The 22018-nt window shown below is 32.2% G+C and overlaps 1 protein-coding gene across 2 annotated transcripts; it reads right to left on the bottom strand.

The window, feature by feature from the left end:
* Window positions 1-1828: 1828 nt before the first annotated feature.
* On the bottom strand, window positions 1829-21670 carry LOC106664545 (cullin-1). 2 transcript variants are annotated; one of them, XM_014390361.2, is made up of 17 exons: window positions 21571-21670; window positions 20720-20875; window positions 15933-16082; window positions 13711-13786; window positions 13548-13634; window positions 13378-13487; window positions 13209-13317; window positions 13026-13125; window positions 12812-12966; window positions 12441-12734; window positions 10700-10963; window positions 10451-10630; window positions 10240-10389; window positions 10047-10165; window positions 5592-5816; window positions 2928-3147; window positions 1829-2846 (listed from the first exon to the last, which is right to left on the bottom strand). In XM_014390361.2, the coding sequence occupies exons 3-17, from the start codon at window positions 16079-16081 to the stop codon at window positions 2766-2768; spliced, it is 2319 nt and encodes a 772-aa protein (XP_014245847.1). In that variant the 5' UTR covers window position 16082; window positions 20720-20875; window positions 21571-21670; the 3' UTR covers window positions 1829-2765. The 2 variants fall into 2 exon arrangements, with proteins under 2 accessions (XP_014245847.1, XP_014245846.1); XM_014390360.1 differs by lacking the exon at window positions 21571-21670 and adding an exon at window positions 21213-21358.
* Between the last annotated feature and the right edge of the window lie 348 nt (window positions 21671-22018).

Raw genomic sequence — 22018 nt, 5'->3', positions numbered from 1 at the left:
CAAATCCCACTCGCATCAATAACTTTTTCCGTCTCAACAAGACCTTAGGTAAAAAAAAAATATAATTAATTAAAATTTATTTTAGAGTATTAATTTATTTACATCAGCAACGTTCTTACTGATTGAAAATGTCTAAACCATTTTATGTAGACCCACATTAATTATTAACAATAGCAGTCAAAACACTCCGAAATGCCAAAATGCATTTGATAAAGCAAAATGATTGTTAGTGAATAAATTAATAATAAATATCAGATCAACCATATTTTATCTAGGTATGAAGTATTAAAAGATAAGACCAGTAGTTTTTAGAAAAGTACAATTAATTAAGGTTTTTAGTTGAGATGAAAAAAGTTAATGGCACAAGAGGGATTCGAACCCACGACCTTCGGCTTGATACGCCGCTGCTCTACCACCTGAGCTATCGTGACCTCGATCCACTCGGACATCAACTCCCCATCTCAACCCCACCTTATGAGTTTTCCCTCCTTTTGCCATTTTTCAAATGTCGTGTAATCAGTTTGGATTCTCGACGACAATTGAAATGGCGAGGAGAATTGTCGTCGAGAATCCAAACCGATTACACGACATTTGAAAAATGGCAAAAGGAGGGAAAACTCATAAGGTGGGGTTGAGATGGGGAGTTGATGTCCGAGTGGATCGAGGTCACAATAGCTCAGGTGGTCGAGCAGTGGCGTATCAAGCCGAAGGTCGTGGGTTCGAATCCCTCTCGTGCCATTAACTTTTTTCATCTCAACTAAATACCTTAATTAATTGTAATGCTTAATTGGTCAAGCGGACCACGAAATTAGTGAATTTAGAAAAGTACTGAAATCATGCGAGTTTCATTTCGGTATCGCTAATATAGTTTTTGATTTTTTGAAAACAAAAAAAATGAACAACAAAAATCATAGTATTTGTATTTGTTTTGTAAAGCATATGCTCATGAAATGTGCTGCTGATCAGTTGCAGATACAATATTAGTTTGCGTTTTCTTTTTCAAACTCAATAGATCACAGTGCTATAAACGTGGGGCGAATAAACTTCTGTTAAAAAAAAATAAAAATAAATTTCCATGCCCTGATTTCGCTGCAAACAATCCAATTTTATCAATTATTTTCAACAGGTTTTTGGTTTTCAACATGTTTGTATGTATTGTCATATTTTTAACTATCAATATTAAATTTAGTTTATTATAAAAAAATTCAGAATTTAAAACTAAATTATAAGCAAAAGTAATCAAGGAGATTAAAAAAAAATAATTAAATTTAGTATCTGAATTTTGCTTAATACATACATTTCTCACGTATATGTTAACATTATATACACATTATATCAAAGTACAAACAATCTAATAATGTGGGATTATATATATGTATATTTTTTAAAATTTTCTTTTTAAATATATTTTAATTTTATTTACAGAATTATAAGACAACGGGGAATAAATGTTTACATTACAAATAGGTTGTAATAAAATATAAACAACATTTTTATGGGTAAACCTTATCAATAAAAATATGTATAAGTACTGTTTTCAAAACATCTATTTTTATTTTAATGGTTTTTTGTTTGTATTTTTATTTATTCTCCCTTTTTGTTAAGCGACATTGAAGGAATGTGACCCAACTGCAATAATTATTATTTCAAGCACATAATTTTTTGGGGTATTACTATACTACAAGTACTCATAGAGCGAAAGAATAGTTCAGAAAGATTGGCTGCTTTCAAATAGTATAGTTTTTAATTTATAATTTTGTAATGGCTTTTTTAAAAATATCTTACTTTTTAACAACCAGATAAAATATCATTACAAAGAAACTTCTGAAAATGTTTAAATTAAAACGTAAAATTTACAATTTTAAATGCCCCAATTCGTCTGAACTTTTCACCCTATTTATTGTTTTTTTTTTTAAATGTTTATTTGCAACGTGTGTTAAATGTTAAGGTGAGAGCTACTTTATCGTCGTTTAATGCATCTTTTAACCTGCGCCTAAAGAAACCATTCATAGTTCATTTAATCCCATAATTCACATGTAATTTTTTTTTTTCATTTCAAATCATAAAAGATGTTTACAATAGGTTGTATTCTTTTATTTTTAAAAGAAGTACTACATGTTTACATAATTTAGGCCGCCCTGTTTTGTCAAAAATGGAAAAAAAATATATATAAAAAAGTAAAACAAATCGTTTGTGACAAATATTGTTTCTACTATTTTAACTTTGTTATTATAAAACAAAGTTTAGCTTTTCAACTTTTAATTGCCGCATTAGGTACAAAGACAATATTTTCTTATTTCAGTAAATTTAATTCACCTGGCTACACAACTTTTAAAAATAATTATAAAAAATATGTAACTACATAAAATCAATCCCCTTCACCATTTATTGCGTGTCGAATGTAAAGAGAACAGACAAGAGAAAACAAGAAGAAAAAAAGGAAAAAACTTTAATTACCACAATTCATTTAAAAAAGAAATTTATTGTTGTTTGTTACTTTTTTTAAATTTGTTTTACTTTTAGTAAAAGCATAACTTTTAGTTTAGTCCAAGTAGTTTCTTTTACATCATTATTTGTTATATAAGTTAATGTAAAAATAAAAACAATATTTTTGTTAACAAAATAATAGGTATTTCAACACAATAAAATATTTTAACAAAACAGAAGGCTTAATGATGTAAACATACTTTGATGGTAATGGAAAAAAAAGTGAACTTTGTACAAAAATCATGAGGGGTTTTAGTCATGGTTGATACATGCATGGATCACGCCAAGTAACTGTATGTGTCTTTCTGACCCTCCGTTCTTTCTAAGTATTCTTTTTCTATAAGTATATCGATGCATTTCTGAAAAAGAGAACCACCTCCAGGTTAGCACATAGAGTAAAAAAATAAATAAAAGATTCCCAATCGGTACTGATACTTCACCTTTATAATGTGGACTCTCGGCTTGAACCTAGTTGATAATTGATTTAAAACTTCCGCCACTAACTGTTGGTGCTTCAGCTGTTTTCGCATTTTCATTATCCTTACGATTGCCGCCTGAATCAGTAGTTTCCTATCTTCCTCTATATGCTTGTGAGTTGTCTCCTGCTCCAATTTCAATTCTGCCTTCATTGGCATGTTTATATTTACCCTTAGTTTTTTGCTATAAACAGAAGAAAAACACTGAAATAAAATGACAAGAAAATACACTAAAATTATAACTGGAGTTTAGTTTTGAAAAAACCGTAGCTGTTATTAATAGAAAGCCATTATCAACTTAATTACAGAGCTTTAGAAACCTAGGATACAATCTTTTAAGATGATACAACTAGAGATAGTATGTTTAACACATTACATTCAGCATGGCTGAAAGCAAAATAAAGAAATGAATAGAAGCTCATGAACTAAGACTAAAACCACATTGAAATAAACTAATTTATGAAAGGTATTGGTTGAGATAAAAAAGTCAGTGTCACGAGCGGGATTCGAACCCACGACCTTCAGCTACTTACTCTACCACTTGAGCTATCATGACCTCAATCCGTTCGGACACCAACTTCTTATCTCAACCTAACCTCTCGAATTTTCCCTCCTTTTTGTCATTTTTCAAATGTCGTGTAATCTATTTGATTCTTGGTGACAAATGAAATGGCCATGGAGAGTTTTCGTGAAGATATACTTCAGTTTAATTACTAAATCCATTACAGTTCGTAGTCCGATTGACCAATTAATGTTTTTCAATTAATTAATATTTATGAAAGGTATTGGTTGAGTTAAAAAAGTCAGTGTCACAAGCGGGATTCGAACCCACGACCTTCGGCTAAATACGCTGCTGCTCTACCACTTGAGCTATCATGACCTCGATCCGCTCGGACACAAACTTCCCATCTCAACCTCACCTCTCGAATTTTCCCTCCTTTTTGCCATTTTTGAAATGTGTAATTGTTTAATTCTTGGTGACAAATGAAATGGCCACGGAAAAAAATTCACTAGTTTTCGTGGTCCGATAAACCAATTAACATTTTTCAATTAATTAATATTTATAAAAGGTATTGGTTGAGATAAAAAAGTCAGTGTCATGAGCAAGATTCGAACCCACGACCTCGGACAATCGGACTGTTTTGGCCTATGTTATGTTATAGGGCTATTTTAACAAGTTGCCTGTATTCTTCTGTCCGATTTCTATGCGTTATTGGAGCGGATTGAAACCCGGTAAATTTAATAGAAATGATAAATGGTGGAGTATGTCGCTTTCGACAATCCAGATTTGAAGGAATTTACATCTCTTGGCATGAATTGCAAGAGTGAACAATTCTGTATCAATGAGAAATTGATTTTTAATGCTGCTCATTGTTGAACGAAAGCAGGAATTATAACACAACTAAATATTATATTAATAAATACTGTAAGAAAATAATTGTAAATACGTTAATTGTACGTTTTTTTATTAATTAATTAATAAAAATTACAATAAATTCAATAATTTGATTAATTTGTACAACAAATATTATTTTGGTATATATTTAAAATAGGAGGTAAATTAAAATCTATTACACTATTAAGGCATTTATCTCCATGTTCAATTTTACAGTTTTTAATTCCAAATTTCTCAAACCAACCCCTCCCTTTGTTGAAACCAGTTTATTAATTAATTAATTAATAAAAATACTTACAAATTTATAATTTTTTCTTACAGTATTTATTAATTTAATATTTATTTCTGTTATAATTCCCGTTTTGTGCACGTTCAAAATCGAGCAGCGTTAAAAACCAGCTTCTCATAGAGACATTGCACTGGCGGGGGATCGGCGGGGTTCACTCATACAATTCACGTCGAGAATCATGGTTGTAAATTCTTTCAACCTTGTGATTTATAAGCTTGAAATCTGATGAGCTGTAAGCTAGAAATCCAGATTGTTGAAAACAACAAACTGTGACCCGGCAGATTTTGTGGTGTACAGGGCATCCTAAGCCCTTTCGAACAAGACCTCCATCGGAAAAAGTTAATTTTCACTAAATCACTCATAGAAATATTTTTCTATTTCAATTTTATACTACATTGAATGCTAAAAATAATTTGTTAAGTAATTAGTTCCAAATAGTTAGGTCCTTATAATACAATTTTTAAAAGAAATAATTATTACATATAATGTATGTATTTAATAGCTGTAATTAACCATAATTATTTTAATTATTTATACTTTAATGTAAAGTCTTGGATGAGATGACACAGCAAGTGTCACAAGCAGGATTTCCAAATAAGGCAAAAATAGGGAAAATTTGAAAGGTTGTAGGTTGAGATGAGGAGTTGATGTCCGAGTGGATCAAAGTCATGATAGCTCAAATGGTTAGAGCAGCTTTGTATTGAGCCGAAGGTCGTGGGTTCAATCCCACTATGGCACTTACTTTTTCTTCTCAACCAAGACCTTAGATTAAAAGTACAATTAATTAAAATTAAAATACTATTTTATTTTAAATGGTTTTCCCCAATTTAATTTTTTTTAATAATACCTACATACAAAACTGTATAACAAGGTCAAATCTATTTTTTTCTTCTAATATTGCTGGGCTAAAAAAATGCTGAAATAGTTTTTAAAAAAATCATACTTCTTATATCCAGTATACAATGACAGGACGGAACCAGGTTGCAATTCGGCATCTTCCTCTTCATCAGTATGTAACAATTTTGCTTTTAACAGAATCTGTAAGACTTGGTGAAGAAAATCAGTCTTGATCTGAGTGCTTTCTGACAACTGAGCCACTGTCCATGAATCAGATGTGTTGTACTGAAGCAATACGGCCATTTGAAGTGTGGAAGCTTGCAATGTATATCTAAAATGGAAATAGTTCACTTAACTTATAATCTCTTATTATTTTATAGATTATGTTATATTTAAACAAACTAAATAAAATCACAAACAAAATCAATATAAAGACATATTTGATAATCAAAACAAAGCATGTATAAGTACATGGGGGATTTACAAACTAAGACCTCTTATGCCTATTTAGTTTTTGTATTCTAAATGGAAACTCCACCGAAGCGGTGCAAGGTATGAACACAATGTACCATACATGTGTTCACTGCTAGATAACTGTAGCATAATTTCATGTAATTAATGAACAGTATTTAAACAGAGTGCAAAAACTTAAAATTAAGTTCCAATCTCCTATTTTAGGATATTACATACAATCTTTAATTTGTGTGAAATATTTTCTGTTAGTAAAATGAGAAGAAATAACTTTAAATTGATCAAATAAAGAAAAATAATACGTTTTGTCAATTACAATTGAATATTACACTATTTATTATTAACACGTTCAGTGCGCTTGTCATATGTTAGGGCCACTGGTCGGTCACAAACAAGAGAATCACGGATAAAAAAGAAATAAGTAAAAGAATTGAATTACCTGTAAGCATGGCGTCAAGCACATGCCCATTCCAGGCTACCCTTTTATGGCCTTAAAGCCCCGTTGAAGCCAAAAACCCGCCCTAAAATCTGGCCAGATAGAGTGATTTGGATTCCAAAATAAAATACCTTTGGGCTCAGCCAAGCCTCTTGAACTAGGTAGACGTAATCGACTCGCCCGGTGAAGACTGACTCTTCTCCAGGACACTCCGAAATAACATAATAAAAATAAAAATATTTACCGAAATAGAAGATAGGATAGATCACCTGACTATAAAACTTGTAACAAGCAAGAATTTCTGCTCTGGGAAAAAAACAAAGTTTTGAGGTGTATTGATATAATAAGTGCAAGATAGTGGTGTGTTGTGGAAGCTAGGATGTCCCTTTATCAGTCTAGTGTTTTTTGGTGAGGTGAGTTCTATTGAATAAATTTTTTGACGATTAGACAAGTCTGCTGGATGCTAGTTTATAGCTCGTATTCCCTATTGGGAAGTGTGGCGCCTGAATCTCTCTAGAAGCCTGGTTTCAGGGTTGGGTAAGATTTATTTATTTAGTTTTCTCTTTTTCTTTAAACTTCATCTGTTTTTTCAATGTTTTCAAAAGTTTCTAAAATCATTTGAAAGGCCCTTTCGGCCCAGTGGGCCAAGAAGGTTTTCGAAATCGATTACCTCTTCTAAATAGGACTTACTATTGGATGCTAAGCAACAGATTGTCTGGCGGCTGGCTTTAGGCTGACATTGAATATGGAAGGAAACGGAAAGAATTAACAAGATTAAAATTGTTGCAAAACTATCTTCATTGCCAAAACAAAGGATGCGAGATATCCATTCAGATCGAAAGCACGCATGATGAAAGAAAGCATTATTCTTGGGATACCAATTCAAACCCAATATTGTTAGGGTTTGCTCCTCATCGGAAAATAATAAAGGGACCAAGAGGTCGGCAGGGAAGGATGCCAATAACTTCAGGATGACTGGCATAACGTTTGCGTCAGTGGAAGCCACCTAATTTTAACAAAGCACTTAATTCATCACACAAGATAATTGCCGACTTGATGGCGTCAGCCCAGTATGCTCACAAGGATCACATCAGATGCGGCAATAATTCATGGACTAGTTGTTGAAGTATGCATTACGCATTGAGCTTGAATGGCGGGGGGAGTGTGACAGTTCATATTCTAAGACAATGTCCTTGGGAGAAGGATGCCAGAATACATGCAGAAATTTTCTCTGTTCAGGAGTAAGAATTTGGCGATGCGTTTTCTGAATATCACAGGACAATGCAATGTGACGGAGGCAGAAGGACATTAAAATGCTGCCAATATCCATTTGTAATTTAGGACTTTTAATAGTCACTCGTTCCGATCGCCCGTAAAGCATCAGGAACAGAGGCATTAAATACTACTTGCGTTTAGAACTAGATTCTTTGGTAACTATGTGATGTGGTATAATGTACTGAGCAGGGCAGGGTGCAATAGACACGTAATTGAGTTCAAAATATTCCCACATGAAATCCCGATAACTGCAGTTTTTTTTTGAATTCTTAGTCTTTGACATAGAAATTACCATCATTTTACCTATAATTATCACCTTCAAAATATCGTCAATAAAAACATGACTAATTTTAACAACATTCATTGTTATTCTGCTAATAGGACTAGCTTACAAATGATACAATAACATACTAGAATGATCATTTTAGGGAATGTAGTTAACTATAACTTGGGCACTCTCAACACGACTCACAAAAATGACACATCTACACAGAATAAAAACACTTTGAGCCCTGAAGATGATCTCAATAATGATTGAAACGTTGGCACGATAAAGAAAATGTTTTTCTAAAACCTACATCACACCAGACCGCATCTCAAGATCTCCGAACAATCATTAGCTAACGGTCACTAAACACCACATGTTAACCATAACATTTAATTTGCTATTAAAAAGTTAAACTTTAATCTTTCTCATTCAAAGTAGTGAAGTAAAACTTTTACATTTAGTTTCGGCCTAAAAAAAAAGAAATAATTCTCCTTACTTTTAATGGAAGCCAAAAAGAGACATTGTATTGTTAATAGAAAAAATTATATAACATATCCAATTAAAAAAGAATGATTGTAACTGAAAGAAGCTGCTATCTTTTAGAGTTTTGGCCTAAAAGGCCTGTTGATGCCCAAAACCCGCCCTAAACCTGGCCAGATAAAGTCTGTGATTTGGATTCCAAAATAAAATACCTTTCGACTCAGGCCAAGAATGGTATTTGGGTATCTTCTGGGCATCTCCTGAACTGAACTCTATAGACATAGTTGACTCACCCGGTGAAGACTTACTCGTCTCCAGGACACTCTTCAAAATAAAATAAATAACAACAAAAATAAAAACGTCTACAAAAATTTATCTTTCGTAGAGCAACCATAAACACTTCAAATTTAATATTGGATGCAGGGCAATGGATTGTCCGGCAGCTGACCCTAGACTGTGTCACCCTCACATTTTGAGGATGACACTTTCAGTCACTTTTGTAAACATTAGAATGCTGAGGGGAGATGTTGGAGTTGAACTGGAAAAAAGAGATTAGGTGTGTTCCAGACTCGATAATGGTTGCTCGAAGCTAAAGTAAATTTTACCATAATTTAGTTACCACCAGGGTGAGTTGAGCGATTGTGCTGTATCGTTGTGTGGTTGCAGGTTGGAGTTGGGGAGAAGAGTTAAACGTCTTAGTTACCCTTTGTTATAATTTTGGTTTAACTTGTATATATATGTCTTGTAAATATATTTTGTTTTCAGTCGGTTTATTTTCAGCAAGTGTGCTTTTATTTGTTTTATTTTAATTTTCCTCTACCCTTTACTATCCCAAGTTTTAGAAGTGTTGGACCCTTATTTGTCGTGCCGTCGAATGATCGACGTCACAACTGACAATGAATATGAAAGGAAACAGAAAGAATTAATAAAATTAAAAAGGAGTTTTTAAAGGCAAAAGGTGTTTAAAGGCAGTTGCCAACAGCTGGCACAAGAAGGGCAGTTGAACGGGTAAATTTTATGAAGTGGCGTAAAAATGATATATGGCTGACTATTCATTTTCACACATACACATGATGGAATTGACGGGCAATTTTTGAATCTGTTTTTTTGGCATTTGCTCTGCAATTCTCGCTCACTCAGATTGGAACCTGGCTGATTAAATGTTCAGTACATCTTGAGCTTTTAAATGAGACCTTAAGTCTCTTTAAAATTTAAATTTTACTCAAGATATTGCTGACAATTTTTTTAATTGTAAAAGCATAAAAGCTAAAAAAATGTTTAAATCATAAAAAGAATGTACACCTTGAAACATTTTGGAAAATGCGCCACGCATTGAACGTGTTAATAAATTTAGAAAAGTCTATAACTGTGACAATAGAAAGTAAACCCTTCGTACACTTCATGATTGAACCTCCAGCTTTATGACCAGGTGTTCAAGAGGCCTTGGCCAAGTTCTTGTTTTTCAAATTAGATAAATCACCATTTGTAAAACTCTATTTTAACCGGAAAACCCTGAAACATACAGGGAAACGTTTCTATTGACACATAATGACTTTCATTTGAAAATTTCATTTATCTTACAATGATACACTAGTAATAAGATATTGACAACGTAGACGACCATAACGTACCTGTTTTTAAAACAATTTGTTATTAATTCACCTTTCGACATATTATAAAGCCAGTTAAGTTTTCTCCCTGAATGCTGGCTACTGTAGAAAGTCGTAAACCTGGAAACACTCCTTTCCAACTGGAGGAAATATTCAATTAGAAAATATTTTTTTTATATTTTTTTAAATTATAAATATATAAAAATGACCATACTTCTGTGGGTAAAGAAAAGTTATGGCTTAACTGAAAAGGCCAAGAGCCAGAGGAAAGCACTTGAATACTAAAATCTATATCAGGCTGCTCATTTAAATTTAAAAGATGAGCTCTAAAGTGTTCGTTCAGATCTTTTGACACTCCAATGTCCTAAACAAATTTAATTGATACTTAATTAAATTGATAAAAACAAGTAACTTTACAAACCTACCTGAAACATTCTCTGAAGTTTGCTAGTATACTCAAAGCCACATGCTTGTTTTAATTTACTTATCATGCTAGCTTCTGCATCATCACTGGCAGACATATGTTGGACTAATCGTTTTGCCAACATTTTTGAATAAAACTTTTGGAAAACATCTTTATCTTCGATATATTTAAAAACCACCATCTTAAAATAAAAATAGGGAAAAAGTTAATTTAGTCGTGAAAACTTCAAAACTTGTAAAAGCGTACTTACAACTTGATTAAGGGTATCCTCGAGTTCCGCTTCTTCAGGATTCTTTGACGACTTTTTGAGCAGTATATCACAGAACTTAGCTAGCAGTTCAGGGCTCTTAGAACTAGATCCTGCCATCCGGGTTACAGCGTTATTATTAATGAATTTACCACAGGCTTTGTCCAATGCAGCCACAAAGCCAGTATCGTTATTGAATGCAGTTATTACAAGAGCGTTGTATTTCTTGTGTACTCCGAGAATCGTAGAAACGTAAGTCTTAGGATCCTATAAATTAAAAAATACACAGCATGAATTTTTTTTTTTATATTTGACAAGGAACATTTGAAACTGATTAAATAAAACAAATAATAAAAAGTATAATGATAAGTAGGTAAAAATTACGGTTAATGAGTATTGGTTCAGGAGAAGTTTATTATTTTTAATCAAGATAACTATTGTTCATTATGTAAACTATTAAATATATGCATAATTTTTTTCTTCTTTTCCTAAATGGAATTTTTTATTTTTTTTATTTTAATTAGGGTTTATTCGGAAAAAAAAATTCAGAAGAATTAAAAGAAAAAATATATATAATAATCAACTGCTTGGAATTTACAATAAATAAAAAAAAATGAATGATAATATTTTATATATTTCAATGAAACTTATAAATAAATAAAAACATGTTTACAATAAAAAAAAATAAAATGGTAAACAAAAATTAATTAATTTTTTTTCTTCTTTTCCTAAATGGATTTTTAATTTTTTAATTTTAATTAGGGTTTATTCGGGGGGAAAAAATCAGAAGAAAAAGAAAAAATATATATAATAATGAACTGCTTGGAATCTACATTAAATTAAAAAAATGAATGATAATATTTTATATGTTTCAATGAAACTTACAAATAAATAAAAATGTAAGTTTACAATAAAAATAATAAAAAATTAATTAATTTTTTAAAAAAATTTACATTGAGATGACTGGGTTAGTGGGTCATGGATTTAAACCGAACTTTTTTTAATGATTCTAACTCCAAAATATCAGACACATATCCGCCATGTCTTTTGAATAGCCCTGGTTTATAGCTAAAAAACAAATTCAATTTTGACCATTTTCTTTTTTAAATAAAATTTATCATTGATAAACTTTGTTAGCTTTTACCAAAGTATTATTGCAATCTACATAAAAAATTCTGAAAAATATTAAATTTTGGACAATTTCAGCTTTCAAATTTTTTTGGGCAAAACCAGGACCGACCTATTCAAAAGAGTGGCGGATTCACGTCCGATATTTTGGAGTACAGAATCACCAAAAAAAGGTTTGGCCCAAATCTGTGACACACCAAGCTGGTCGTCCCCCTGTTAGATAAAAGAAAAAATTATTTCAAGACATATTTGATCTTCGTGATGCAATCTTAATTTGTTCACCTTAGCGATTCATTTTTAACTCAAACAATCAAAATAATTCTTTTAATATTTATATTTTTACTGTTTATGTCTGTTCTGGAAGGGTTAATTATTTTGATGGGTATTGATGTTAGTATCTGTGGCCAGTATGGAGAAGTTTAAAATGTATATATATCCTATCTTTTTAGGGAATGCAACAATTGTCCATTAAGGGAGGTGATTAATTAATAGCAGAATTATTAAATAAAAATAAAAATTAATTAACAAAAAAATAGTACAAATGAAACTAAACGGGCTATTCTTGCGGTTCATTTTTTAAACGTTCAACAAACAATTGTTGGGAAACAATACTTACACTAGAAGCCGTGTCTAAACTCTTCTCGATGGCATCTAGGCCTTGATTGGCTATGTGAGCTTCAAGTAAAGACCGTAACTCTCCAAGTGCGTCCGGTATCCTCGCAACAAGTTGATACATCCTGCCTAAATCCTCGTTTTTATCGGCATCGAGAAGATGTTGGAATTCTGCATGGAGCACCTCCATTTGCTTTTCGATTATCACCCTCTCGCACGTTTTCGCCAAACGATCTGATGTCGTCTCGTGCAAATACACTTGAACACGTTTCTGCTCTTCTGCCAATCTTAATTCAGCCTAGTTTATTTTTTAAAAAAAAGTTATAGTTTTTAATAAACACAGATTGCGTTCTAACTAAACGAGAATTTAACAACCTTTTTCATATACTCTGTCACAGGATTTTGACAGAGGAATTCAGTACTTTCTTTAGCATAAAATCGCTCTGTGTCTTCTAAAAATACATTTTCAAATGATTCTTTGTAGACACTAAGGTTTGGTCCTTTTGCCGAAGGATCTTCCTCATTTAGGCCTGTAAATGAACAACTTTAGTTGAATACACCATAGCTAATACAAAAAATAATAATTTACCTAATTCAACATAACAATTAATTACACCACTCACAAGCCTTGTGTTTATTGTTTCTCCATTTCTTTCCCTTTCAATTAGTTTCAGAACAGCATTAGTAACCTACAATTATATAATATAAAATCTACTTTAATCATGTAATTTAAAAAAAAATACTAATGATGAAAATAATAAAAATTGACTACCTGTCGATTGAGTAATTTAAAGAAATTATCCCTCCAAGTCACTAAAGCTAACTGATAAATTTCGTAAATTCCTTTTCTACCTTCTTCACACTCTCTTCTCACCCAATGCCTATAAATTGAAATTCACAATCAATATAAAATTAATTTCACTTTAGTTAACTATCCAGACCTATTTAAATAAGAGCAAACTCCATTCAGAACTTTTGAACTAAACTGATACTGTTCCCATTGTCTTGTATAAAACTGAAGCACATCTTCATCCATTAGATGCAAACCATCCTGCAAAAACAAATTGTATTCAAGTTGAAAAAATTAAATTTTTAAAATCGACCTACATACCCTTAGTAAAGTTACTAAATAATTCCTTAAAAAATCCCGAAGGCATTTATACAACTCTAATCCAACCAATTGTGCTCCACCAGACACCTATTTTCAAATAAAAGTTATCAAAGTATTTACGGTTTTTGTAATTATAATACATAGATATACCATGAAGGCTTACTTGGTTTTTCTTTCCTTTAGAAGAAGAAGACCTGCTCACTTGTTGATGTACACTTGTACAATAATTATATACGTGTCTGCAAAGGAATCAAGTTAAGGAATTTCTTAATTTTTTTTTCAACCATGCAACAATTATATTTTTTCCTTTTCAGAAACGTTCTTATGACAAGTAGAAAATCAAACTCTGGTTGCTTTATTTAAATTAATGCATTTAATAATTACTTAAATTAATTATGTGCACATTTTAACAATAAACAAACTACACCAAAAATAATGTAACAGCCACCTTTGGCTAAATGATTAATGTAATTAGCAAGGTGCTTTATCAAAGTATGTGAACATCACTAACAATCGAGTTGTTGGTATAGTGAAACCCTTCCCTCCCTTAATGAACAATTTTTGCATCCCCCCCCAAAAAAAAACAATTAAAAAAAACATTCGGTACATTTAACCATCTATAACAGAACCCCCTTCGTTCACAGACACTGCTGTCAATCCCCATCGGAGTAATTCACCCATTTAGAACTGACAGTAAAACTATACTGTTATGCCCTGAAGATGTTTTCAGCCATAAAGAAGGGTGAAACGAGGAACCAAGAAAATATTTCAAGGTTTACCTTTTTCTCCTTTATTTAGAAATCATCCAGACATATGAGGTCAGGTTCGATGTGGTCTCTGAAAACAGATTCATTGGTCCTCGCTCGATCTTAATTGATCCAACCATTAAAAATTGAGAGAAGTATATGTTTTAGTGAACACCGTGTAGAAATAAAATTTGGAGAAATAACATGAAATGGAGTAGTATGTGGTGCTGTGGACGATGTACAGAGAGACAGACTGACTAAAATCGTAAGTCTAACTTCCCGTGGTTCATTCATATAATTTTTTTAATGTCAACAAGTAGGAAGGTAGGGCTAAGTATGCAATTTAATCCTTTATGGATAAATGATACAAAAATTGTTTACATTCTCTGTTTTATCACAGTTATTTGGAAATTCTGCATACATTCCTTTGCCCTGGGTTTTTTTAATTTTTATTTTTTTAATTTTTTTTAATGTTGAAATTACCTTCCACCTCATCATCACATCCCCTGTTCTGTTCTCATTTGAAATTATTTTAGTAACCCATTTTGGGGAACTATATAAGTACATTTTCTTCATAAGGTTTGTTTCTTCTTTGAAAGTTTCTCTTTCACAAAGGACCACAGATTTTTGCACCTCTACTCAGTGAAAATTAGGACTGCCACCCATTTATTTGATCTTGGTCAAAAGGGGACATCATGGCTCTCAAGACTCAACTGTGTTTTGTGACGCTCCACTTCATTAGACTTATATAAGATTAAGAGCTACTTTGAATGTTAGAGTTTTGCAAGGCCATGGTTATGTTCCCTAAGAATCCCAGCTAGCTGGGATACAGTTGTTCGTCTGAACTAAATACATGTACTTGCAAAAAGAAGATATTTCCGGCGTGAGAGGGCTGATTATAATTCCTAGTTTGGGGAAGTTTGTGTGAAGTAATAATAATATTGATGATAAAAAATTGTATGTAATTGGAACCAGTCCTTGTATTGAATTACATTCTAATTAGTGTCGCGAGCAGAAAATAGTTGTAGGTTGAGATGGCAGGGGACCGAACATCATGGTAGTTCAATAGTACAGAGCAGAGAATTATGATATGAATCCCGCTCGTGATACTAACTTTTCTATCTGAACTTTGGTTTCATAATTTAGTTCACTATAACGAGTAAAACTAATAGTATTTTAATACAAACTAACTGATAATTAGTGATGTTTACAAAGATTAACAATGTTTTCTGTTAATTATGTTGATTATTTATACAACTATATGATGCCACAAATTTCAAATATTGGCAGAAAAAGGATAGATCTAATTTAATAGCAATAATATTAAAGTAAGTTGAGATAAGTTGCGCTCGGAAGACTGAAATTATATATAAGGCTCAATGCCTCCTATTTGAAAGTTGGTTTGAACCAGACTCTAACTTAACTTTTCATCTCAACTTTACTTTTCATAATTTACCACTGTAATACCACCAAGAATAATACAATCTTTAACTACCGTGACATTTCAACATCTCCTGTGTACCATAACATTTAAAAATTTATTTATAAATTGAATTAAATTATAAATATTGCTGACTTTCTTATTTAAAAAATAAATTAATTAAAAATGAAAATTGTACATTTAGACGTTAAAGGATACGTATAAAGTTCCATATATCTCGGTTTGGACATGAACTCCCTATTATACACCTGTTCTATCCCTTGTCGTAGATCATCCCAGATCTGGTCTAGCTCGGTTTGTTTCACCCCGCTAGTCTGACTACGACTTGTTGCCATTTTGACCGACATTCTGAAATCAACAAAAAAAAAACAATTTAATAAAAGTTAATTTTAAATTATGCCTTCTACTATTCTAGATAAACAGTGTTAAATTTGCAGTTTTGTAGAAAAATTCCTTTTTTAATAGCAACATTCTGTTACATGAATTATGACAATCATAATTTAACTATATTACAGAAAAAAAAGTTTATATGTATTCATGCTACTTTAATGTCCAATACTGACATAATTAATTAGTAATTAAAATACTAAAACATAAAAATCATTATAAAATATTACAAACTTGTTTTACTTTATGGTTACAAATTATATTGCTTAGAGGTCATAATTGACCTTATTAATTATTCCAATTAAATATTCTTTTTATCTAAGGTTTTGGTTGAGATGAAATATTAGTGTCTTGAGCTCAAGTGGTTAAAGCAATGGCACATTGAGCTGAAGGTTGTGAGTTCGAATCACGCTTGTGATGCTAATATTTCATCTTAACCAAAAACCTTAGATAAAAAGAATAATTAGTTACAAATTATTTTCATCTGTTATATCTTTAATTGGTAATATTAACTAAAGTAATTATTAATTTAATTTTTATGCAAAGTATGGTAGGGTTGAAAAATTAATGCCACAACATCCAAATTTTCAAAATTTTCAAACAACATCCATTTTCAACAACTGAATCATATTAATAAGATACATAATAAAAATTGTAAAGTATGAAGACATACGACGGAATTGATTGATTTTTTAAATTTATTTAATTGCTTTGTGCAGTCAATAGGGAGTGAAGGCCTCAGCCCAGATTTTGGTGCGTCATGTTATCTGCCTTTATTTTCTAATATAATATATGTATTTATAACATTCTGAACTGAATGTAATAAATTTACTTGTCAACTTTTTTTCTTTTTTTTTTCAAGTTGAGTTTGTTTCTGTGAAAAAACCTATCTTAAACGAGTTTCGATTAATGTGTAATGCCTGTAATGTGAGTAATTCGGATTCAATAAGTACTCCCCAATCCATGTATATTGGCTATTTCGATACAGAGGCTATCCCAATTCGATTTACTTTTCCATGCAAATACAATTAGACTGCAGGCTGTAGTTTGCCCATCCTACACTATTCGATTACACAGAGAGGACCTAACCAATAAGTAGTAAAAAATAAAAAGTTTCTTTCAATTAATGCAATTTTAATCACGCAGGTCATACAACCATAACATAAGTAAAGATCATTTATTAATGATTAAGCAAATTCACATTTTGGCCTTAATTTTATACTGATGAAACAAAAACAAAAAATTGATTGAAGACTGTTGTGGCAAACATACTTATATTATAGTTTGGATTTTGAACTATTTAAATGCAAATTTATGAAATTAATTACTATTGAAATGAAGCCTGATTATTTTACCTGCCTAGCATTATATATGTATATTGCAATGCACACTGTACATGAGAAACTATGAACTGTAGTTTGTACCATTAATTCACTATCTTAAGGTTTGCCTTACTTTCACAAAGATGGCAATCTATTTGAACAGTGAAGCCAAATTATCAACGAGATATATTGTACAATGGAATTTGGCCACATTTTAAAAAGTAACCTTAACAACATCATATTTAAATGAAAGTAAATGGAAACACAGCTTATATATTAACCAATACACCATAAAATATGAATTATGAACACTATTTAAGAGCAAAGGTTTGATAATCTTCAAGGAAACTTAATGCTAAATTATAGCCTTACTTCCATAATTGTGAGGAAAGTCTGATAGAAGTTTAAGATCAAACTACGAATGAGAGCCATGTTAAATCAAATCCAACCGCCTTTGAAGAGTAAAATTACTGGAATTTACAATTATGGAAATAAGCTACTTTCACCTATGTTGATTATGTATGTTTTAAGTATAAATTACAAAGAGAAAATAATATGAAACAAAAAGGGTAAAAATATGTTATGTTTATAAAACTATTGTTACATTTTCATGCAGCTATGTCTCAACATATTTTAATTTTTACAAGTAACAATTTCATCATAGGTTGTGCCAAAATACTATCAAGATATTATTGTAAAAAAGAATTGAACCACAATAGATGAACGACTTGTTTTGTACAAATATGCTCTTGCACAATAAGGCCAAACAAATCAACAGTAAAATGTAGTGTTTTATGCAAGTAAAAATAAAACAAAAATTGGTATTCTAAGATGTTTTAAAATTTCCAACAGTATATACATATTGTAAAATGGGATTTGACCACCTACTGATGAAACATTGAAATAGTTCTAACAAATTAAGTTCTGATATATTTATTGCTTTTACTTTGTATGTACGAGTAACAATTTGATCGTTTAGCTAAATTACCAGCGAGATATATCATACAGCAGAAGTTAACCACCATTTATGAGCACTTATGTGAAAATCAATGTCAAATGAAACCATTTAAAAAGCTCCTTTTTTTCCCAATCTGAGGAATATACACTGTTGGACAAATTTAACACACCACTATTTAATTCAAAATTAAATCGATTATGTTTCTCCATTAGTTACAAGTAATTAGAAGCGATCATAGTCAAAATGAACAGTAAATAATGCTTTATTTACTTCCTGTATTTACTTTTGTACTGATTAATCCCATTTGCATAAAAAGTAGCATTATGCCCTTCTGTTCTGCTATGCCTAAAGTTGATTTCATTTTAAACTATTCTTATTCTTAATCCTTTTTCAATGGCTCCTGTCAGGCATTTGATTGAGTATGACAGTGTCAGGGTCAAAACATTGTTAGTGGAAGGATTCAGCTCAAAGTCCCCAGGAGACTGAATATAAATCACTACAATAGGAAAGGCTCTTCTGCTAGCAGGCCAGGATAGGATCGGCCTAGGTCTATGGACAGAAGCGATGGTAAATTCATCTTGTCATCACACTACAAAAACGCAGCATTACAGGAAATGAGATCAGAAATTTTATAAGACAAGTCTGAAATATAAGAAGGCTCAATGAAAATAACTTCGGGGCCGGGCACCCGGTTTTTGGCCTTTTTTTTCTTCCGGTTCGGAAATTGTCCGGGTTTCATTTCGCCCGGGACTTTTTGATTTGGCCTTTGGGGTTTTTGGGCGGGTTTTTTTTTGTTGGGTTGGAGTTGGCCTCAAATCTTCACATGGAAATTTCATATGGAGACACTCAGGAAAAAAGTCTATGCTGTATGGTTCCTCAGATGGTATTCCATAGCAGGTCATTGATGTTCTGGGTGGTATTTCCTTCAACACTCGTACTGAATTGGTTGTTCTGAGGATGGTCCCTAACATCATAGAGGAAATTACAATTGAAACCCATGTAGTGCCATTTGCCCACCACATCAGTGAGGTAGTCTTGCCCAATAGCACACGAGTTGTGATTACTATCTGATTGACGTTGGACTTGAGCGCTTGGTGTGGCCAGCTTTAAGTTCAGCTTTAAACCCAATCGAACACATTTGTGACCAATTGAAGCAACGAGTATGACAGCAAATCCCTGATCTTAACGACCTAGAAGAGTTGAAAACAGCTGTTCTTGATTAATGGGGAAGAATTCCTCAGGATTTTATCAAAAATCTTTTTCAAGGAATGCAAAGGCACAGACTCGTGCGAGAGGTGGAAATATTCTGTATTAAAGGGGACACAAAAGTTTTTTACATTACTTTACTCACTATTTTTTTTAAATTGGGTAATATTTTCCTTTTAAATGACATTTTTGTAACCAAACCTATGTTTGGTATGCAAAATATGAATAAACCTAAATATATGTTGCATTTAGTGACCGTTAATTAACAATTTTTTTGGAGATCGTGAGATGTGGTCTTGTGTGATGTAGGTTTAGAAAATTTCTTTATTGTGCCATTTCAATCTTTATTTAGATCATCTTCAAGGTGTGTAACACTCAACACAACACACATCTACACACTTTGAGCCCCAAAGATGATCTAAATAAAGATCAAAACGTTGGCACAATAAAGAAAATGTTTTTCTAAAACCTACATCACACAATCTCCAAATAAACCTAAATGCATTAAAATTTAAGAATGGTGCGTTTTATCCATCAGTGTATGACATATGTTTTGTCTATCACATACAACTTAAGAGGGCATGGCATAATCAATATAATGTTGTAAAACTGCAAGACACAAAAAATGATCTTATCGTTCCCAGAAATTCTACTTCGTAACATGCCTCATGTTTGTAGAATTGTACAATATTAAAATACTGATGTGGAACCTATCGAGAGAGCTGTTTTGGAGCAACAGGGCTAAGAGAAAATCTCATACAAGGCTCAAGCGGGGACTTCTGCTTGATTTATTCACTAATTAATTTGGGAAGGATAAAAGTGAAGTTGAACAAAAACCACAATACTCGCAAATGATTCGCTTATTCAATGCGATAACTTGCAATTTATCATGTTGGTAATTAGTAATAAATGCGTCCTGAGATGATTGTACAAAATGGGAACAAAGTGCATTTTTAAAAGTGGTGGTTTTAGGGTTTTTTCGTGTCTTTTTTACTGGCCCTATCGCTTCCTCGTCCTAACAGCCCATGACAACGGCAACATTATGAAACGGACACCGTGTGCAAACGGGCCAATTATGATTGACTGGGCTAATTGTTAAATTGCATACTTACATAAAATATCCATACACCCCTTGGAAAGAATTATACGAGGATGCGCATGATATCCAAATTGTACTGGGCCGACAGCCAACGATCCGAGTGTCCCATCTTCAATTATTAGTGCCGTTCTTCTTTCAGTTATCCGAACGGGAATTCGTTAAAACCATTCTAGACAGGAGGAAAACTGTTATCGACTGATTTTTTTATATTTTTCGTAGGAGACAAAATTATAATAGGAGATAGAAAAAAAAGTAGCTGTTGGAATAAAGGTTAAAACTAAACGGAAATAATAAATTTAGACGGTATTTTCCAAAGTATTGCGTTAAGGCCGAAGAGACGGAAAGGGTGACCAGAAACTGAACATATGTAGACGAAATTTAAAATTTATTATTTTCCGCTTGTCCCGTAAGAAATTTCACGGGCGAATGCCATTAGCAAACTGTTAAAACGATCCGGGACCCGACCATTACCGTTAACCGTACGACAAATAACAACGGCAACTTACATTTAAAGCTATTTCGACCACCGGGGACAACGGACTCTATATAGAAAAAATAACAATAATTAATTATTTACTTAAAAACTAATAACAATGAATTCACGAGAGATTGCACTTTTTTTCCAGTTGTCCTTTGGATAAAGGACGAACCAGTCGTGCCAACCCGATTTCTCTTTCGTCTTTACGGCTTGCCCTCTTCGAGTTTCCCTCCAACGAAAAAAAGGCGACTTTAAAAAAGCGAAAAATCAAAAAATTTAAAAAAACGTTGAAGATCACAAATTTCATCCGAAAATCGTCCGAACGCGTTTTTCACCCCCTTTCGACTCGGCTAAATTTTTCCTCCTTAGCGCTGAACTTTGACTACCTTTGAGTGAAACCCTAGCGGACTTCAATTTAACTCTCCCTGCGGTTTGTGAAACGAGCGGATAGGCCAAAAATATTTGTCTTCTTTACTTTGTCCAATTAAAAAATATATATATAAATAAAAATAAAAAACATGTGACTGGGCAAACTTGGCCACTCGGTGTGGCAACACTGGCTTCCACCGCTGTCCGCTATTTGACAATTTGAAGTTTTGAACTGACCCGCCTTCTCCATTTCGAAAAATGGTAAATATACTAATTCTCCAATCGCTTTAAAAATCGTTATTAACTCTGGTAAAATCAACGTTTCCAACTGTTTTAATAGTTAAAAATCAATTCCTGTCCTAGGTTTAACTTTTTCGAACAAGTGAATTATTTTATGGACAAACTCAGTAGCACTTTTTTCTCCTTCTCAAGTCTATCTCTACTTGAACTGATGAAATTCCTGTT

Source organism: Cimex lectularius, unplaced genomic scaffold (assembly GCF_000648675.2).
Source record: "Cimex lectularius strain Harlan isolate CLEC.00 unplaced genomic scaffold, Clec_2.1 scaffold112, whole genome shotgun sequence".
NCBI classification, from domain to species: Eukaryota; Metazoa; Arthropoda; class Insecta; order Hemiptera; family Cimicidae; genus Cimex; species Cimex lectularius.
The sequence above is the reverse complement of the archived record's forward strand: the minus strand, read 5'-3'. Positions and strand labels throughout refer to the sequence as shown.